This window comes from Carcharodon carcharias, chromosome 18, assembly GCF_017639515.1.
Source record: "Carcharodon carcharias isolate sCarCar2 chromosome 18, sCarCar2.pri, whole genome shotgun sequence".
Classification (NCBI taxonomy): domain Eukaryota; kingdom Metazoa; phylum Chordata; class Chondrichthyes; order Lamniformes; family Lamnidae; genus Carcharodon; species Carcharodon carcharias.
The window spans coordinates 40435691-40457827 of NC_054484.1; the positions used below are offsets into that span (position 1 = coordinate 40435691).

Genomic DNA, 22137 nt, shown 5'->3' on the forward strand with positions numbered 1-22137 from the left:
CAAAATTCTTAAACATAAAAGCCTAAAATCTAACCTTTGCCATAATTAAACTTAACTAAATTAGCCATGACTATTTAACAATGAAGCTCTTTGGACGACTCACTGACAGCACAGTTTTTAAAATTTTAAATGTCAGTTCATATTTTGCTAAATATTGTCAATAATGCCTGAATACAGTGGATAGTCTTCAAATTTTCATATTTCCTTAGCATTTCTCTGTATTTAGACCACCAGAGGGAATGCTTAGTACCAGCTGAAAATTTAAAAAGTTCAGTGCAACAGATTTATACAATCATTTCTACAAGCAGGCGACCAGTTAGTACAGTCAGCTTCACATAAAAGCCCACATGGTGCAAGCATGAATCACGAAAACAATTCTTCTTGGGAATTTTCTTAGGGGTCTTCCAGCTCAGCTGCCGTAACTATAACGGAAGATCAGCGGAAACCCTGTTTGCACATCTATCTGGTGTTTTCATTGATCATCCCTTATGGTGACCAATAGGTTGCAAGGACCCTGGAAGAAATTCACAGAATGTGTATTTAATGCTTTGTTTAGAATTCCTGATGCCACTACAGAATCATGATTCAAAGACTAAACCCAGGAAAGAGAAAGTTTTGGACTAGGTATTGTTGCACGATGATCCAACAGAAAGCTTTCCAGAGTGGGTGGTCCCAGTTTATCTCCAAGGCTAAACCAAAATGTTTGTTGCACCACTGTACTTACTTTTGATGAAACACCAGCAGTCAAAAAGATGAAGGTTAATTACTAAATTTACTCCACAAAGGAACTAGGTGTTTAATACTTGGAAGGTAAATTGGACACCATCATGGCATGAACATACTGCCTAACAACATTGTAGTTAAAGTTCACCAAATGTCTGCTGTCTTACCGTGTTATTATTTTGTTCTGTACAGGAAGTAGGAAGTCATAGGCTGATAGTTTATGGATTGCACAGTTTCCCGGAATTGCCCCATGTAGGGTCAGGATTATCAAATGTACAATATGACCTGCTGGAACTCGCAGTCGCCACTGGTAATAGGATCTCTTTGGACGTGTTAATGTCAACGTCCGATTGTTGCCTGGTTTTGCATATAGATCAAAAGAAATTGCTGCAAAATGAGAGAAGGACATTTTACACAAGGAATATAGTCACCATAATTTATAATGTGCTCAACTTTGCAGAGATATTTTAAAATGGCAAAAGGTTTATCACACTATCCAAAGCAAAGTGATAGAAGAAAATGACAGAATCACAGAATTGTTAGTGCAGAAGGAAGCCATTTGGCCCATCGTGTCTGCACCAGCTCGCCGAATGAGCAATTCACTTAGTGCCCTTCCACCACCTTCTCCCCATAATCCTGCACATTCTTCCTTTTCAGATAATAATTTAATTCCCTCTTAAATGTCTCGATTGAACCTGCTTCCACCACACAGGAATTCACCAAGGCTTCTTTGACACCACCTTCCAAACCCACGATCACTACCATCTAGAAGGACAAGGACAGCAGATAGATGGGAGCACCACCACCTGGAAGTTCCCCTCCAAGTAGCTCACCATCCTGACTTGGAAATATATCACCCTTCCTTCACTGTTGTTAGGTCAAAATCCTGGAACTCCCTCCCTAACAGCACTGTGGGTGTACCCACAACATATGGACTGCAGTAGTTCAAGAAGGCAACTCATCACCACCTTCTCAAGGGCAACTAGGGATGGGCCCAGCCAGCAAAGCCCATGAACGAACAAAAAAATACTGTCAGGTAGTGCACTCTAGACCTTAACCAGTCACTGCGTGAAAATGCTTTTACTCATGTTGCCTTTGCTTCTTTTGCCAATTACTTTAAATCTTTGTTCTCTCATTCTTGATCCTTTCGCAAGTGGGAACAGTTTCTTCCTATCTACACTGTCCAGACCTCTCATGATTTTGAATATCTCTATCAAGTCTAAAATACTGGTATAAACAAAGGTCCAAAAAATACCATAATTTTGGTTAACAAGGTTAATTTTCATTTTATTTTACATTTTATAACTGTTAAACATCTAAGAAGCCACACTACCATGCAAATGTACATAAAAAGGCCAAGTCTTAGAACTTATTAATAAATTGTATAGTATATTAATAGATTTCTACATTTTTCACAGACTGGTTAACACTGCATGTTTCCATGTAATTTTTAAACCCTGTGAAATCACTAACTTCTTCACCAGGGACTGTTCCATTTGGCAATTTACAAATGCTGGTTTGTTCACTCACATGAACCTTTCAGAGGTGCACTACCCTTGGAAGCTGGTCAACCATGCACTCCTACCCACTATCAGGTTAAGTTTTTCCTGGATTCATTTCAATCTGCTCAGCACGGATCAACCATCCCCAACCCCCAAGCCCACTCAAAGTGCGTACACTGGCTTTCTGAAGGTTACAATTTTCATGCAGAAATCAGTAAGCTGAAAGGCAACATGTACTAAACCCTCTTACAGGCCATAATATGAATCAATGTTTTGAAAAGCTACACAATATTAAATATAATGTTTGTTTATTTAAAAAGAAACTTAAGAACCAATGGAAATCCAGACTCCAGAGCACAAAAGGCTATGACTCCTTCCCATACAAGTTGATCTCCTGCTTTAGGGAACATTCATTTTCTTTCACAACTTCCCATTAAACAAAAAGTTCAGCACTCTTATTAACCATCTCTTCAATCTTTAATTCTGGTTCTTCACAAGTATTGCACTAGTACCTTTTTAAGGTGTCAAACTGATCCAAATAACCATTCCTGTGGGAAATGATAACCGGGAAATTCCTTGATGGTTCTCCCAATCGGCCACTAAACTCCAGCAGAACATTAATGGAAATTATTGATACACAAGCAAATGAGGTTTCTGACAAGCTTCTTCCAAAGTATTGCTGGCCGATGTGAAGAATCCCTAAGGAAATTCCAGGAGAATTTTTTTAAATCAATAACCTTGCCTGGGGCTTGAGAGTTTTGTAATTGTGCCCTTGGTAAACCATGGGAGTGGACATATTGTTAGGCAAGAAACTATTTTCTTTTGTTTGTAAATAACCTACCCGCCTCCCCCAATAAATGGGGAAAGTGGGGTTTAAATTCCAGAAGGGATCTGCCAGTCTCTCAGTGGAGTTATGGCTAATACTGTTACTTCACTCCACTGACATTCAAATTACAACCATGGCCAAATGAACCATTATTGGATTAAGATAAAAGCAAAATGCTACAGATGCTGGAAATCTGAAATAAAAACAGAAAATGCTGGAAAAACTCAGCAGTCTCTGTTTCTCTCTCCACAGATGCTGTCAGACCTGCTGAGTTTTTCCAACATTTTCTGTTTTTATTTCATTATTGGATTAAGACTGTGTTGTATCCTGGAAATCACTACATTTTGAAGTCTTGCATGGTTTTAATTTGATATTCAAGTCTGTAGAGGATATTGATTATCTCTTAACTGCATGAAGTCATATGCTGATGGAACTTGAAACTAGTATCAGCTCCATTGCTCTCAAGGGAATCTAAGACATAGAAGAGTGAAGGAGAGATGATAAAACTATCTATTGATTTTCCAGAGATACATGTACTACCCAAGGATAGTAAATGCTGTTTATACACTCTTAACCAGTAGCAACTTACTGAGAGTGCACAGAGTTATATTTTTCTATAATATACTAAATTTGTGTACATATCTAGCTTTAAGGAAAAGGTTAATCAGTAAGTAGGGAATTTGGAGTATATACAATTCACCACTACCAATAATTATATATTATATTGTCATAAGTGTGACACAACAGCACAACAATAAGATTCCATCAGTTAAGATTTCATATAGTAAACATTTGTTATCAGTTCTCAGCAAAGTCCATTTCAGTTTGTCATGAAGAGATTAATGTCTATAACGTTATTGGGAATTACTTTAAATTGGAATTGTAGGAAGGTCTGTGTGTGGCTTAACTGGATTAAAGCCAGCTAGTCTGAGTGCTTTGATGTATAGCAGTTTGAGATGTTAATAAGGTAAACGTAAGGAGTAAAAGATAAAATGAAATTTGCATTTGTTGAATAAACCATTCAAAAGAATGGGTAAAATCTTGCACCCCCTGCGAGACACCAAGCAATGTGTTTATATTACTAATAAAATGGTGGAAAGAAAGGATTATTGTTAGGAGAGGTAAACTTTAAAAAACCTAGTAATAAAATGGAAAATTTACATTCAAAGGAGAAGCTAGGTGTAAACCGAAAGGAGTTTATGTATGAGAGACAGAGGCATTTAAGATCTAACCAGCCTGTAAGCCGAGGACTATGTCTGCAAAGGGAACAAATTGCAAGGGACCTCATTTTGAATTCATAAGGTCAAATGTGCTTTGTCTGGTGTCTGTTTAAAGTCTATGGGTTATTGTTGCCTTGGTGAAGATTTACCTGGGAGTGATTAATTTGGGGATTTGTTTAAAAGTTATTATGGTTGTAATTTGTAGACATGTGTATGTGTTTAATTTGCTGTTAAATTAATAAATATTTAATTTAGTTTTATATAAAAAAAACCTCGAGGCTTAGTGGTCTTATTTCTGAATTCAGAGCTGCATCTCAAACATACCAGTTGAAAATATAGGTTATGACAGTTGTTCAAGTTTCACTCTGGGATTTAAACAACTCAACCTTCACTAACTGCTGTGTCATAACAAGTTTGATTTTACTCACATGATTAGCTTGTTTGATCTCGGTGTAAAATTCAATAGATTACTGAACTAAACTCAGCTGTAATATGGAATTTTCTCCACTTAGACTTGGCAAAGGTATTACCAATTATTGGGGCTGAAAACTGCTAATTACTGAAATTGCACAGTATTATAATGATTTTGGCATCAACATAACTGATGTAATCAGATTGGTAATAGTTTTTATTTAATGACTTGCTTGACTTGGAATAATTGATAAATTGGTTGGACTATTGCCAAACTTACTACTGGACTGTGCGGTGGGTTTAACTTACTGTTAAAAACTTTTTAAAGCAACTGACAAGCCATTTATAAAACTGTACACTGCAAATTGATTAAGGCACAACATTAATAATTGTATACAAGTGGGAGAGAATGCATTTTCTTTCAGTTTTTATCTTACAGTTATGGTTGAAAGTTACTACTTTACATAATCAGCACAGCATGACGATGGCAGCCACCAACCTAGTACCTCAAAGAAAAAGACTTGCACTTGTTTAACATGTCTTAGAACTGCCAAAAAGTGCTTCATGCTGCTTACTTTTTGAAGTGCAGTTTCTAATCCTCCTCCTTCAAGTACCATGCCCTTAGAGAGCATTGGTGACCATGGACTTGCAAGGGATTGGTCCATGATTGTGCTTGGCAAGTACTGCAGTATAGCTGACTCTCTCACACTTACCACCTGCCATCAGGAATAGTGGAAGGATTTATAGGCAGATAATCAGCCTGTTTGGCTACATTATGAACAAACCTTCTGTGGCCATCAAATCCTGAAGTGGGACTTGAAACCAGAGCTTCCGGCCCAGAGATAGGGGTGCTACCACTGCACCACAAGACCTTCCCTGCATCCTCTATTCTGTTGGCAAAACTGGCAACCAGCCTGCAAAGTCAGACCACTCCACCAGCAATTGTCTAATTCATCTGTAGAAAACTATGGAATTTGAGTTCCCAAGATAAACTGATGATAGCTTTCTAATGTATAAGAGGGTTTGATAAGATATACTTCAATATTAATTCATTGTTACTGGACAGATAGGTGATTATATCTTAAAGAAAAATTATATTTTACAGCTACATTATTTCTTCAGCAAAAATGTCAATGTTCACGTTACAATGCTGTTGATGTCAGAGCAAACTAAGGGGTAATTGTATAAGCACAATTAAAGGTGAAATTACATCAGTTGTAACATTTTAGATGTCCAGGGTTGACAATTCATTGTTCTTAAATAATCAAGGACAAAGTCCTTTGGACTGCACTATAACTTTCTCTGGCAAGATGGAAAAATTATGCATGAAAAGCTGCATAATAATGGGAGAAAAACAAGTTTAATTGAAAAAATATTTCAAAAGGGAGAACTAGGCTGATGTTTGTCAGTTAGAACACTTGACAAAGTACCATGTTCTTTTATACTCATGATAAAGCAGTGACACAATGTGGTAGGCTCCCCTGTGCTATTGTTTGCAACAGTGCCATATGGGTTCACACCTACATTTCACATATGACAAGATCTGATTCTTGCCTGCACCTTGATAGTGAGATACCAAGAGGAGGCCAGGCACATTCCCATAGAGAGAGGGAGAAATCAATGGGCATGTCACCTGGGTCACTTTGAAGAACCTCCCAATGGCTGACTCAAGAGTGACACAAGCAAGATCTGGGAACAGCTTACCCTCAGCTAGGAGGGAAACCTAAAAGAGAAAGGGAGAAAAATACTTAAATTGGGAATAAAAGCTATGATGCTCCTTTATTTGTTAAAATACACATATCTGGAGTCTCCAGTGAAAAGCTGTAGAAACTGAAGACACAGAGACCCCTGTGCAGAGAACTTGGCTACAGTCTGCCATGGCGCACTGTCGAGTGCTAATGTCACTAGCCAGTACGATGTACAAGTTTGAACTGTACCTCTATATATTCTCAGACAATGCAGCATCAGCTATTGATAGGCTGCCCAATACCTCCAAAAATTGTTGCCGAATGTCAAGAAGTTTCCTTTTGCGGGCTGGTCCTCTGAAATTGCTATCTCTGTACTCCTCAGCAGAGTCAGGTTCAGGGATTACCCTCAGAGCCACCCCTTCCTCTGATCACTGCGCTGCTCACTTGGCTCCATGAATCACCTTGCACCTCCCCCTCCAGCTCACCATCTAAGCCAATAGGCTGGCTGATTTCTGTACTGTTGATTGTGAAGTGTGCAGCAAGTGATGCTTCTTCTGGCAGGCTATTTCCCTTCCAGTCTTCTCTTGTGGGTCCAGGTAATGGGGAGAACGTGGAGGAACAGGAAAGGGACATGAATCAGTATGGCAGGAGAAAGGTTATCTGGCAAGATAGCAAGCAGCACCAGGATACCTGTATGTATGGCTCCAAAGGAAAAAGAAACGGTAAAATAAAAAAATAGGAAACCGTGATTAAATTTGCTTCCAGCCTTGCCACGCCATAACTCCTGAGCTGTCTTCATCTATTAATGAGTATGGATTCCTCCTCCATCTATGTGATGCAGGTTTGGCGTGTTCATCTAGAGTGCGTGCTGAGAGGGCAAAGTCGCAATCTGGGGGAAGGATAGGGAGGCGGTCATGTGCAACAAAATACCTACAGCAAGGAAAATTTTAGCAGTTACCAGAAGAATAAAAGGCCTTGCTGGTGTGACTAGGTGAGCATAGTTTACTGTATGCATCTGGTTTGCAAGCATCAACAGCAGGCTACTGTGTGGATGTAACAAGAAGGAAAAATGGTGCAGTGTGGAATGGAAGAAAGAAAATTTTTTAGTGCTGCAATGGGGAGCAAAAACTTCTGAGGCAAGGTCTAATGCACAGAGATTGAGATAGCAAGATATCATTTTCACCCTTGCTGTCCTAGACAGATTGTTGAACCTCTTGCAGCACTGAACCCACATCCTTGGGATGATGGTCCAGCATTTAACACTTAAACCTCTTCTATCCAGGTTTGCTTTCAAGTCTGTTTAGGGAATCTGGTGCCATTGGAGCAGAAGAGGACTTCACCTCCTCCACGTGGACTATCACTGTGTCGTTGAACCTCAGAGCTCTTGTCTTTGACATCCTTTGCTGCACCAGCTATAATCAGCTCTGGATGACATGACGTGTCTTTTTAAGAGATGTATTCATTCACCCTCTAAAGTTTGTGCCAGAACCAGTAAAAATCTTATCTTGCCCCCAACCAATCAGGCAGGCTGCTATGACCACTGCGAATGTGTGTATGGCCCACCAATGAAGCCTGATCATCACCTGAAATCCAAATCTGTCCTCTTGTAATAATGATGGAAGGACCCATTTATATGAATTAATATCTATGTCTGTTATTTTATTTAGTAAATGCAAATCTCCAAAGCCAAGTGACAGCCTCCTCATTTGCTGAGTTTAAGGGTATTAGTCCACCACTTAGTCTGTAGAGGAGACACTCCTCGGTAATGTGCAGCATTGTTTGTCTCTCTCCACAAGTGCTTAAGGAGTTTGTACTGACGCCCCAGCAGTGGAGGTTGGCTGCAAAGGGGCCCAGGCTTGTTGTGAATCTGTTTAGCAAGCACCACTCTCGCCATGGTAGTTCAAAGCCTGCCATTTGACAGATGGGGTTTGCCAAAAGGAACTTGTTTTTGACTTCCTGTGTTTCCCATTCCTTGATCAGGGGATTTCTGCTGGCTGATCTTGCTCAGGAAGGCTGTTCCATATTGGACGCCAAGATGGAAGCCGGACAGTAGGTGGATTGGACAGGTCATCATGGAATGGTAGTGAGGTGCATCATGGATGGTTTAAACCAGCTCATGAGGTTTCATCAGTTGACAGATGTGTGGCAGAGTGATGTTTATGAGGACAGGAAGCCAGGAGACTGGTATTGAGTGGCAGGTTCCAGTTATGATACACATTGTTGCGTTCAACTAAGTTTCAACAAGATGTGTGTGTGATGACCTTTGCCAGACTGGTGCACAGTACTCTGCTGCAGGGTATGATAGGGCAAATACTGAGATCTGGAGTGTTATGGCAGCAGCACTCCACGGAGATCCAGCAAATTTGGTTAGTAGGTTGTTCTGGTTTTGACCTTTGCCGCTGTTTTCTTCAGATGTTCCTAGAAGGATGAAGTCCTATATGAAGTCACTCCCAAATATGTTGGGTAGTGATCATACCATCCATGTAGATATGCATTCTTCTTTTATTTTATTTATGTCTGTTAATAGGATACATTAATAGTAATGGTAAGTTTCAAAAAATCCTTACCTGACTTTACTGTCAAGTCATATTCTTCAGATCCAGAAGCTGTAAAAAGTTGAAAAGATAGTGAGATCTGAAAAGAATACACAGAAGCAGAATTTGGAATTATCAGACTTACTGCACAAATCTTCAATTTGCATAAAGAGAAACACTACCAAACTGTTCAACTGTGTAAACATCAAAATCTTCTTCGGTGGAGGAGATCTCTTCAGAAGAGTTCGCCATGGGCACTTTCAGCTTTTTGCCATTAACTTGTTGCAAGTTAGATGTGGTTGCATTTTTGATGAAGTGTGCTATATTCTCCGGAGCTGAGAATTTATTCCAATAATAAGCCCGGAGCCCTTCTTCTCCTTCACTGCAACAGCAACAGAAGAGCAATGGGTGTCAGAACTTTCACATGTATGTAACTGAAAACAACTTCATTCACCAGGAGGAATCGACGTAGAAACTGGTGACCAAATGCTAGCTGCATATTTTTAACCTTCATGTCCCTGATACTGAGCTTTGCATATCAGTAGCACCTTTTAGGAATTTAGGCACACACTCAAGCTCCCAATATGTGCTCCTTTTGTTTTTCTCTTTATCTTCCACTTTTTCCATCTTCCTTTTTCTTAATCCATTTGAGTTTCTCTCATTGTTACCTCTATTTCTCAGTTGGTCTCTGCAGTTTTTTCTCAATCTTTCTAAAAGTATGTCCCCTACACACTGTCTCAATTTCCCTCTCTCCTTTCGGTATTACTTTCATGCACTTCTTTTCCTCTCACTTCCCATGAAGTCTTAGAAAAACAAACTTGGCACTTCAACCCCTCACCATCACAGAAATGATTATTACTTTTTTCTGGATATGAAGCAGTAAGTGGGCGTGGAGGGGTTTGGCAGGGAGGGGTGGATAGGAGGCAGAGATGACAGCCAGAAAGGCAAAGGTTGGGTACAATTAGACAGGAAGGCCAATCTGTACAAAAGACCTGGTGATCCTCTTGCTGTTTTGCTGGATCCATAACCATAGTCACAGCAACAAATTTCTGCATTCAAGATTGACTTCAATATATGTCAGTGAAAGGCAAGATAAGGTAAGGGGCTGGAGTACAGTATGTGCTCAGCCTACCCCAGAAGTCAGGGACTGGGCTGCAAGGGGCAAGGAGGGGAGAGGAATCTAGTGCTGGGATGGAGTGGAGAGACCAGAGTTGATGCCTGAGATCTTGCACTAACTGGTAGGAAGCAGAGACACCAGAGCCTGGGACAGTCTAGAAGAAAATGCAATCAGGAAGAGATGGGACCACCACACAGTACAGTTCTGGCCTTCAAAATCATTGACTTGTGATCAAATAGGAATATGTCAATGGCTTAATGTCTTACCATCTCCTCTCAAACTAATGGTATTCCCTTATATTGATAAAGCCAGGTAGATTTGCTACAACGCCTAACAGTCATCATTTTGCATTTTATGCACAAAAAAACTACTTTATTGACATTTGACTATTTGTTTCATGTAGAATGTATTATATATGCATTAAGAGTGTGGTTGATTAGTTTGTTTTAGTACTAGAGTCTAGATTTTATGCTTTTATAGAAATGGGCAAATCTCCAGCACATCACAAAGTTGAGCCCGATCCTTGCCAATTTTGTGGTCTAGGGTACTATTTGCATAATTCTGGCCTTCTCTGACTAAGTCACCTGCAGGATGGATGACAGGCTATATATAACAGGTTTCAGAAGCCTGCCTCATGATAGCATTGTTCCCAGTCTTTGAGTTGCCAGTTCAACTGTTTAACATTTTTGAATTTGGCATCATAGCTGTGATTGACTAGATATGCTTTTTTTTTTAAATTCAAACCTGGACACCACAATGTACTTTCATCTTTGCAGCACCACTAAAGCACACCGATCAATGTATGGGTGCGTTGTACATCACCAGCCACTTCTATCAGGAACCAGGAGGGCCATGGGAATAGATAGGGATCTGGAGAAGGGCATTCACATCCATTTTGCAGTAACATCTCTGCCCCTCCAACAGCACCCTAGTTTGTCCAAAAATCAATGTAGGGTGGGTGGAAAAATCTTGATCCAAAAGCAAATGTACAGGTATTGGTAGAGTAGCACAGAACTTGGAGCTAAGGGATCTGTACATCATTATCAAGGGAACTTTATGATTTTTAAAATCTGATGTTTTTCTTTGGTCTTCCCGGTCCAAAATGAGCATAACGTTAGATATGGCCCAATGGGTCAATTGCCAACTGGTACTATTGTCTCAGGTGACTCCATCATTAATTTGTCTTGTTAAAATTTGTATTTATGTAGAACACTTGGGATTTAATACTTTGCCATGGTAAACATAGTTTTGTCCTAAGATGAACATGTGAAGTGAGGTCTTATCATGTCTCTTAAGCACTTCAAAGCACTTCACTGGAGAGAGTTCAATTTTGTAGGTATACTTTATAGATGGGTGCTGGTTCGTTCATTTGACTAACATATGATTCAGAACTATGCCACCAGCATTGGATCGATTCCCATTCCGGCTGAGATAGACTTGGGACCTGCCTCCTTGCCCTGCTCGAGAGCGGAAGGCAATGGCAAACCACCACTGTCAAAAAATTAGCAAAAAACCAGCTCAGGATGAAGCATCAGCAAACAATGTGCCAAGGACCTGCCTTTGGGCAGAGCACTCATGTGACATGATACTTTATAGGATAGATATTTTTCAGACAAATGCAATGAAATATTTTTAATATGTATGCTGGGCTATACCAAATTATTTCTTAATTGCTAATTTCTGAGGGCCAGTTTTCCTGGTCAGGTTTTAAGAAACTCTTTTCTCCAGGCCAGAGATAGAAGCAGAAAAGACGCCAAAGTGGTAACACCCCTGTGTGGGCCTCCCTCTCTCTCCCTATCTATCTTACAAGCTCAAACTCTGTCTGCTGTTTGACTATCGATGTGCCTCAGTCAGATTTTTTTTAAAACTCAACCCATTAGCTTCTGCCTCAGAAGAAAAGATAAATCGTCTGTCTACATCTTTAAACCACCTCAACACCAAAATCAAAAGGACCACCAAGCTACCCTGGATCTGCCCAAGGCATCAACTCACGAGAGCCGTATAAATTTAACCTTTAATAGATCTTACAAAATATCACTTAATCTATCATCACATTTTATAATCTATTTTTGTATATGTGAACCTGAATGTGCATGTTTGAAAATTGGAGCATTTTTATTATTTTATTTAGTCTGGATTAAGTATAATAAAAACTATCCTCTTTTTCTTTTAAAGAAAAACTCAAAGAAACCTGTCTGTTTGTGCCTTTTACAATGACAACACGTAAACTGCTAAACACTCACTGAATTGGCAAACATATCCTTTAAACAAAATCCGTTGAGGGCAAATGAGGAGTGGGAAACGAGAGGAGCCATTCCATCTCTCCTCACCTGATCACAACAGTGTATAGATAAATGTTTAGCTGTATAACATAAATTGATGATTTTTAACATAAAACACATTTACATTATCAATTAATTATGGATTATACCTTGCTTAAAAATAAATTTGAATTTCAATAAACTCAGAACAAAACTGACTCAGAATTATACAAAGAAATTTAAAATATTCCTGTACTCACCTAAATGCAGTGATGACAGATTTCAGATAATATTTTCCCAATATAGATGGTTCATACAGTTCTGAAAACTAACAGTTGAAGAGAGAGTAAGAAACTATGGAATGAATGAGGGCCATTTCTTTTGATAAGTTTTGTTCAGTTTGCCCTATCATGGATTCAAACCAGTGCATTCAATCTCTGTTAGAGACAACCAAATATCCCAGGTAAATATAATTTTATTTAAGTACTGAGTCATGTTCATTTTAATCCTGCCTCTAATTAAAAGTATGGTTGGTTTTTTTTAACCAAGTTTCAGATAAATAAAAATGGACATTCATAAAAAATAGGAACAAGAATAGGGCATAGGGACTCCCAAGCCTATTCCACCATTCAATAAGAGAATGGATCGTCATCTACCTCAACTCCATTTTGCTGCCCGATCCCAAGATCCATTGCCTCAATGACTGAGCATCCACCGCCTTCTGGGATAGAGAATTCCAAAGATTCATAACTACCTGAGTGAAGAAATTTCTTCCCACTCACTCTTAAGTGGTCAACTGGTCATATTGAGGCAGTGGCACCCAGTTCTCAACTCTCCTGTTCAGAAAAAGAGCTTATCAGCATCTACCTTATCAAGCCCTCCAAGAATTTTATACATTTCAAAGACATAATCACTCGTTCTTCTAAACTCCAGAGAATATAGGCCTACTCTACTCAATAAAAAAAGACTCATTTTACCCCATCCAACCCTACCTTTAAAGTCTACCCGAATGGACAGAGATGCTAGTTAACTTCACAACCAAAGAATTACACTTCTATTTGTGCAGAACTCTCTCAGTATTGCACTGGAGTGTCATTCCAGAAAACAGGGGTAACTTTCCACTGAGATTCTCCCGTTTGTTTTCCTTAGTGTCAGCAGATAAGCATTTAAACTTCTGTGGAATTACACCCTCATGTCTATATCCAGAAATGGAACTTGAACACATAAAAGTGAACATCTGCAGGGGTCCTTTTGCTTTTCTACTTTAACATTAGTGGACAAGTCAGGGAAATCTTATAAAAATGCATGAACATGTTTACACCCAAAAATGTTTTATTTACATCTTTATTAATATTTGTCTACATTTTGTATTTTCTTCTTAAATGTGCATAACCTTATATTTATCCAAATTAAAATACATCATTGATTAATCTCTTCATATTTTGGATGATTTTCACATCTTTTAAGCCAGTGGTGTCCAAAAAAAAACCTTGACCTTGTCACAAATTTTATATTCTAGTCAATCCCCTGTCCAATTTTGATAAAGTGAGGCCCATCTCAGCATCCAGGTCAATATTCAGGACTGGATCTCCAAAGGTCAGGAGCTAAAATTACTTTTGGTGAAGTTCAAAGTGACCATTGCTGGTGTTTTCAGTGGGGTGAAACAGATTTCCACCTCCAAGCCACCAAAAGCTCACTTGCAGAGGCTCTGCCTCCCTGAAGCCACGCCCACCCCACCCCCAAACTTCCCACACCTTCAGATTTTATTTCCATGTGGAGAGAACTACTCTTCCTTCAAATAGGTCACAATTCTTATGTCCCTAAGTTAGCGTAGTGTAATTCATTACCAAGCACTAACCTTCCACCTCAGTGAGAGGGGAATAGGGGAACAAATGGCAGATGAAATTTAAATCCAGCTATTCTGAACATTCCTTTGTTGTCCATCATGACCAGAGCTTCATTCAATGATGGGGAGCATATTTCTACTTCCTACAGCAGTTACCCAATCTACATAGGATTGAGGGATGGATAATTCATGGCCATTGGAATCAAAGAACAGCACAGAAGGTAGCCATTTGGCCTGGTGAGAGCATACTAGCGCTCTGCAAGAACAATTCAGCCAGTCCCACACCTCCACTCTTTCCCCATAACCCTTCACATTTTTATCATCAGGTGCATTTTGTAAGTCACAATTGAATGTGCTCCTACCAACCTCTCAGGCAGTGCATTCCAGAACAAAAACAGAATTACCTGGAAAAACTCAGCAGGTCTGGCAGCATCGGCGGAGAAGAAAAGAGTTGACGTTTCGAGTCCTCATGACCCTTCGACAGAACTTGAGTTCGAGTCCAAGAAAGAGTTGAAATATAAGCTGGTTTAAGGTGTGTGTGTGGGGGGCGGAGAGATAGAGAGGTGGAGGGGGGGGTGTGGTTGTAGGGACAAACAAGCAGTGATAGAAGCAGATCATCAAAAGATGTCAACGACAATAGTACAATAGAACACATAGGTGTTAAAGTTAAAGTTGGTGATATTATCTAAACGAATGTGCTAATTAAGAATGGATGGTAGGGCACTCAAGGTATAGCTCTAGTGGGGTTTTTTTTATAATGGAAATAGGTGGGAAAAGGAAAATCTTTATAATTTATTGGAAAAAAAAAGGAAGGGGGAAACAGAAAGGGGGTGGGGATGGGGGAGGGAGCTCACGACCTAAAGTTGTTGAATTCAATATTCAGTCCGGAAGGCTGTAAAGTCCCTAGTCGGAAGATGAGGTGTTGTTCCTCCAGTTTGCGTTGGGCTTCACTGGAACAATGCAGCAAGCCAAGGACAGACATGTGGACAAGAGAGCAGGGTGGAGTGTTAAAATGGCAAGCGACAGGGAGGTTTGGGTCATTCTTGCAGACAGTCCACAGGTGTTCTGCAAAGCGGTCGCCCAGTTTACGTTTGGTCTCTCCAATGTAGAGGAGACCACATTGGGAGCAACGAATGCAGTAGACTAAGTTGGGGGAAATGCAAGTGAAATGCTGCTTCACTTGAAAGGAGTGTTTGGGTCCTTGGACGGTGAGGAGAGAGGAAGTGAAGGGGCAGGTGTTGCATCTTTTGCGTGGGCATGGGGTGGTGCCATGGGGGGGGTTGAGGAGTAGGGGGTGATGGAGGAGTGGACCAGGGTGTCCCGGAGGGAGCGATCCCTATGGAATGCCGATAAGGGGGGTGAAGGGAAGATGTGTTTGGTGGTGGCATCATGCTGGAGTTGGCGGAAATGGCGGAGGATGATCCTTTGAATGCAGAGGCTGGTGGGGTGATAAGTGAGGACAAGGGGGACCCTATCATGTTTCTGGGAGGGAGGAGAAGGCGTGAGGGCGGATGCGCGGGAGATGGGCCGGACACGGTTGAGGGTCCTGTCCTAACCACTGACTGGAGCAAAAAAAAAAGGTTCTCTCATGTTGCCTCTCATTCTTTAGTTAAACACCATAAATCTGTGCCCATTGGTTCTCAACCCCTCTGCCAAAGAAAACAGTTTCTCTCAACCTTGCCTAAAACACTTGAACACTTTGGTCAAATTTCCTCTCAATCTTCTCTTCTCTAAGGAGAACAATCTTAGTTTCTCTAATCTATTCTTATAACCACAGTCCCTCACTCCTAGAATCATTCTCATAAATCTTTTCTGCATCGTCCATAGTCTTCACATTCTTCCTAAATGTGGTGCGCAGAATATGGAACAATATTCCAGTTGAGGCCAAACCAATGTTTTATAAAGGTTCATCATAACTTCCTTGCTTTTGTACTCTATGTATAAAGCCCAGAATCCTGTGTGCCTCATTAATCACTTTCCCAACCTGCCCTGTCACCAAATTTGTGCATATATACCCCAAGTCTCTCTGGTACTGCACCCCCTTTAGAATTGTGCTCCTTACTTTATAGTGCTTCTCCTTATTCTTGCTATCAACTACATCACTTCACATTTCTCTGTATTAAATTTCATCTGCCATTTGCCCCCCTAATCCGCCAGCCTGTCTACGTCCTCTTGAAAGCTATCACTATCCACCACACAGTTCACAATACTTCCAACTTTTGTGTGATTCACAAATTTTGAAATTGTGCCCAATACCTCCAAGCCTAAGTCATATCAATAAAAGCAGTGGTCCTAGTACTAACCCATGGGGAACCCCACTGTATACCTTCCTCCAGTCTGAAAAACAATTTACCACTGCCCTATGTTTCCTTTTACTCAGCCAACTTCATATCCATGCTGCCACTGGTCTTTTTATTCCATAGGTCTCAATTTTGCCAGCAATATGTGGCACTTTATCTAATGCCTTTTGGAAGTCCATATACACCACTTAAACCACATTAGCCTCATCAACTCAAGATTCAACTGACTGGCCTATAGTTGCTGTGTTTATTCTTATACCCTTTTTGAACAAGGGTGTAACATTTGCAATTCTCCGGTCATCTGGCACCACCACCAGGTCTAAGGAGGATTGGAAGATTATGGCCAGTGCCTCCACAATTTCTGCCATTAATTCCCTCAGCATTCTTGGATGCATCCATCTGGTCCTGGTAACTTATCAACTCTAAGCATAGTCAGCCTTTCTAATACCTCCTCTTTTTCTCTTTTAGCCCATCCAGTATCTTAACCACCTCCTCTATCACAGCGGCTTCTTCCTTGGTAAAGGTAGATGCAGAGCATTCATTTAATACCTCAGCCATGCCCTCTGCTGACATGCATACATCCAATTTTGGTCCCTAATGTAACCACCGCTCCTCATACTGCACTTTAACTACTTATATGCCTATAGAAGACTTTAGGAGCCCACTTTATGTCAGTTGCCAGCCTTTTCTCATATTCTCTCTTTGCTTCTTTTCTTTCCCTTTTCACTGTCCCTCCAAACTTTCTATATTCATCCTGTTTCTCACTTTTATCATCAACTTGACATCTGTCACAGGCAATCTTTATCTGTTTCATCTTACTCTCTATCTTTTTCGTCATACAAGGAGCTTTGGTTTTGGTTGCCCTACCTTTCCCCCTTCTAGGAATGTAGCTTGACAGTGCCTGAACCATCTCCTCTTTAAAGGTAGCCCATTGTTCAATTACAGTTTTGTCTGTCAATCTTTCATTCCAATTTATCCAGGACAGGTCTATTATCAACCTATTAAGGCCTTCCTCTAATAATGTATTTTTACTCTAGATTGCTCCTTGTCTTTTTCCATCGCTAATTTAAACCTCATGATAGTATAATCACTGCTCCTCAATTTTTCCCTGCTGACACTTGACCCATTTGAATCACTTGAGCCACCTCATTCCCCAGAACCAGATCCAGCAAAGTTTCCTTCCTCACTGGGTGGGAAACGTACTGATCAAGAAAATTCTCCTGAACATACTTCAGAAACTTTTCTCCCTTTCTGTCCTGTACGCTATTCTTATCCCAGTTTATATTAAGATAATCTGTTATCAATGTTCTGTATTTATTGCTCCTCTCTAATTTCACAGCAAATTTGTTCTTCTGTATCTTTCCCTTTAGATGGTGGCCCACAGAATACACCCAGTAGTGTAAAGCACCTCCATTGTTTCTTAACTCTAACCAAGTAAACTCTGTCCTTGATTGCTCCAGGACATCCTCTCTCTCAAACACTATTATAATCTCCTTAGTCACTAATGCCATCCCTCCTCCCTTCCTCCTTCACTTTCTTTCCTAAACACCTTGAATCCAGAGATATTTAGTAGCTAGTCCAGCCTCTTTGTGAGCCAGATTCCCATTATTGCTGCAACATCATATTCCCAAGTGGCTATTTGTGTCTGCAGCTCACCAACCTTATTTACCATGTTCCATGCAATTACATACATGCACTCTAAACCCCTTGAAACCCTATTTCAGAAAGTGGAGACTTTGACCAAACAATGCCAAAACTGTAGGTGTTGGTTCAGCCTTCCACCTGAGCAACTTGAAGGCCAGAGAAGAACTTCATGTCCAGTTCTGTGGCCGCCTACTCACCCACGACCCACTGCCAAAATTTTTTGGCATTATTCTTGACCATACACTGACCTACTGGCAATGCCTCTGGGACACTGCAGCCAAGGTCAAGACAAGGGTAAAGACAAAAAAACTGCGTTTGCTGGAAATCCAAAACAAAAACAGAATTACCTGGAAAAACTCAGCAGGTCTGGCAGCATCGGCGGAGAAGAAAAGAGTTGACGTTTCGAGTCCTCATGACCCTTCGACAGAACTTGAGTTCGAGTCCAGGAAAGAGTTGAAATATAAGCTGGTTTAAGGTGTGTGTGTGGGGGGCGGAGAGATAGAGAGGTGGAGGGGGGGGTGTGGTTGTAGGGACAAACAAGCAGTGATAGAAGCAGATCATCAAAAGATGTCAACGACAATAGTACAATAGAACACATAGGTGTTAAAGTTAAAGTTGGTGATATTATCTAAACGAATGTGCTAATTAAGAATGGATGGTAGGGCACTCAAGGTATAGCTCTAGTGGGTTTTTTTTTTTAATAATGGAAATAGGTGGGAAAAGGAAAATCTTTATAATTTATTGGAAAAAAAAAGAAGGGGGAAACAGAAAGGGGGTGGGGATGGGGGAGGGAGCTCACGACCTAAAGTTGTTGAATTCAACATTCAGTCCGGAAGGCTGTAAAGTCCCTAGTCGGAAGATGAGGTGTTGTTCCTCCAGTTTGCGTTGGGCTTCACTAGAACAATGCAGCAAGCCAAGGACAGACATGTGGGCAAGAGAGCAGGGTGGAGTGTTAAAATGGCAAGCGACAGGGAGGTTTGGGTCATTCTTGCGGACAGACCGCAGGTGTTCTGCAAAGCGGTCGCCCAGCTTACGTTTGGTCTCTCCAATGTAGAGGAGACCACATTGGGAGCAACGAATGCAGTAGACTAAGTTGGGGGAAATGCAAGTGAAATGCTGCTTCACTTGAAAGGAGTGTTTGGGTCCTTGGACGGTGAGGAGAGAGGAAGTGAAGGGGCAGGTGTTGCATCTTTTGCGTGGGCATGGGGTGGTGCCATAGGAGGGGGTTGAGGAGTAGGGGGTGATGGAGGAGTGGACCAGGGTGTCCCGGAGGGAGCGATCCCTACGGAATGCCGATAAGGGGGGTGAAGGGAAGATGTGTTTGGTGGTGGCATCATGCTGGAGTTGGCGGAAATGGCGGAGGATGATCCTTTGAATGCGGAGGCTGGTGGGGTGATAAGTGAGGACAAGGGGGACCCTATCATGTTTCTGGGAGGGAGGAGAAGGAGTGAGGGCGGATGCGCGGGAGATGGGCCGGACACGGTTGAGGGCCCTGTCAACGACCGTGGGTGGAAAACCTCGGTTAAGGAAGAAGGAGGACATGTCAGAGGAACTGTTTTTGAATGTAGCATCATCGGAACAGATGCGACGGAGGCGAAGGAACTGAGAGAATGGGATGGAGTCCTTACAGGAAGTGGGGTGTGAGGAGCTGTAGTCGAGATAGCTGTGGGAGTCGGTGGGTTTGTAATGGATATTGGTGGACAGTCTATCACCAGAGATTGAGACAGAGAGGTCAAGGAAGGGAAGGGAAGTGTCAGAGATGGACCACGTGAACATGATGGAGGGGTGGAGATTGGAAGCAAAATTAATAAATTTTTCCAAGTCCTGACGAGAGCATGAAGTGGCACCAAAATAATCATCGATGTACCGGAGAAAGAGTTGTGGAAGGGGGCCGGAGTAGGACTGCAACAAGGAATGTTCCACATACCCCATAAAGAGACAGGCATTGCTGGGGCCCATGCGGGTACCCATAGCCACACCTTTTATTTGGAGGAAGTGAGAGGAGTTGAAGGAGAAATTGTTCAGCGTGAGAACAAGTTCAGCCAGACGGAGGAGAGTAGTGGTGGATGGGGATTGTTCGGGCCTCTGTTCGAGGAAGAAGCTAAGGGCCCTCAGACCATCCTGGTGGGGGATGGAGGTGTAGAGGGATTGGACGTCCATGGTGAAGAGGAAGCGATAGGGGCCAGGGAACTGGAAATTGTTGATGTGACGTAAGGTGTCAGAGGAATCACGGATGTAGGTGGGAAGGGACTGGACAAGGGGCAAGGGTGTATTGCATACAGCAGCTGACGGGTGCCAACCAGGAAAGCAGAGCCAACACACGGCGCGCTGCTTTACTCACCCTGGTGTTACGGTCCAGTTAGCGATGGTTCACATTTAAAGAGAAATCCAAACACCTCATTTTAACCTACAGAACTACGTCACGAGATTTCTTTTTATTTAGCAAAAACACAAACTTTATTGTTGCATATGATACAAAAACAGCACCATTAACTTAATATTGTTTATACCTACGCATGTTATGCACTCAGTTTTACTTCTTACCTTCCCCCAAGAATTTTCTTATACTTAATGATATCTTAGAGCTATTTGCTTCTGTTCCAACCACCCAGAAGTATGCCACAGTCCACTGGAAACTGTTTTTTCCTTCTCCTCAGTTCCAGCTATTCTCAGAGGTAAGACATTTATTTACTACCTCCTGACTGTGGATACTTCAGTCCCTTGTTCTGGATGCTTTTCCTTTGCTTCCAAGTTACTCTGCTGGTTGCTTTCTTTACCACAAGGCTCTGTGAGGTTCTTTCACTAGTTTGAAGCTAGGCAATTTTTCAGCTTCTGTTCCCTCACAACATTTAACTGAGATTAAGCCTCACCCACATTCCACTCGGTGAATGATGAAGCTAGCCTTTTACTCTGCTTACAGTGCAGGTCTATCTGTCATTTACTCTGGCTATCTTCTCTCAGTAAGCTGGAAACTTCACACAACAGTTCCAAGCAGCAACTACTATTTGGATGGCTCTGCATAACTTTATATAGCCTCAACCAGTTTCAGTCTGTCCAGCAGTTCTGGTTTCCAAATCTCAGGTTCAGTTTTTATTTCCTTAGAAACAGGGAGGTTCAGATGCCTTTCTGTGTTGCCCTTTTCTATTTCCATTTTCAGTTTCTGTTTTCAATTAAGTCATTGTTAAGTTCCTCTACTGCTGTTTTATAGCTCTAACTCTTCTATTATGACCTTTTAAGTGTAATAACCTCCCAGCTTGTTTACGTTGCATTCCCCATTTTCTACAGTTAAAACTTTAATTCTTAAAACTAAATGTTATATACAAAAACAAATGAACCATGAACTAGATATTTCCAACAGCACAGTACAGCTGCTCAGCTGACCCTGGCTCAGGAGCTGCCAAATAAACATGGTAGATATCCACCTCCAGAAGCCATGAGAATTATTTCTGGGACATTAAGACCAACACAGCTTGAGTGGTTTCCTGTATTAGCACATATTGAACTTCCTGATGGCCACAGGGAAAACATCTTCCTGAAAGAATACCACTGATTGGCAGCTAACGAAGCACACCTATTGACACAAAACCTCAAAAAAGCCATGCACACAACTGAAATCTTGTCAACCCTACTGGAACATACTCCACACTCTACAAACTGATGACAGCCCCATCACCTGACTGACTGCAAACATCACCAACTGCAACCTGATAACTGACCTGAGTGGTGAAGTTCCAGGTTTCAACCTATCACGGAAAATCTGGACAACCCTCAACTGGTCGAGGACAGATCAGGGGCCATTTGCTGCACAAGTGCAACACGAAGAACAGCTCAGCTTGTGACTGTGGCCGCCCAAGTCAGACCATCACCCATATACTGAACTTCTGCCCTGAGAGATCCATTCACCCAACCATGCACACTGTGTCAGCTGAAGCCATTGAATGGATTGTTAACCTTGACATCAAACTATAACTGCTTCCCCAAACATACAAATAAAAAAAAACCCTCAATACCCAAATTAGACCTCACTGGATTTCACTCAGGCTGATCCCAGCTAAAAACTTACTA

The 22137-nt window shown here is 41.3% G+C and overlaps 1 protein-coding gene across 1 annotated transcript in view; it reads right to left on the minus strand.

Annotated features, from left to right (window-relative positions):
• The window catches only part of LOC121290439 (suppressor of tumorigenicity 14 protein homolog), an 88360-nt gene that overhangs the window by 43254 nt on the left and 22969 nt on the right, over positions 1-22137 (minus strand). Inside the window, exons 3-6 of the mRNA XM_041210877.1 lie at positions 12543-12610; positions 9087-9286; positions 8938-8976; positions 891-1110 (exon numbers count right to left, since the gene is read on the minus strand). Of these exons, the coding sequence (XP_041066811.1) occupies positions 891-1110; positions 8938-8976; positions 9087-9286; positions 12543-12610 (527 nt within the window). The remainder of the gene's footprint in view (positions 1-890; positions 1111-8937; positions 8977-9086; positions 9287-12542; positions 12611-22137) is intronic.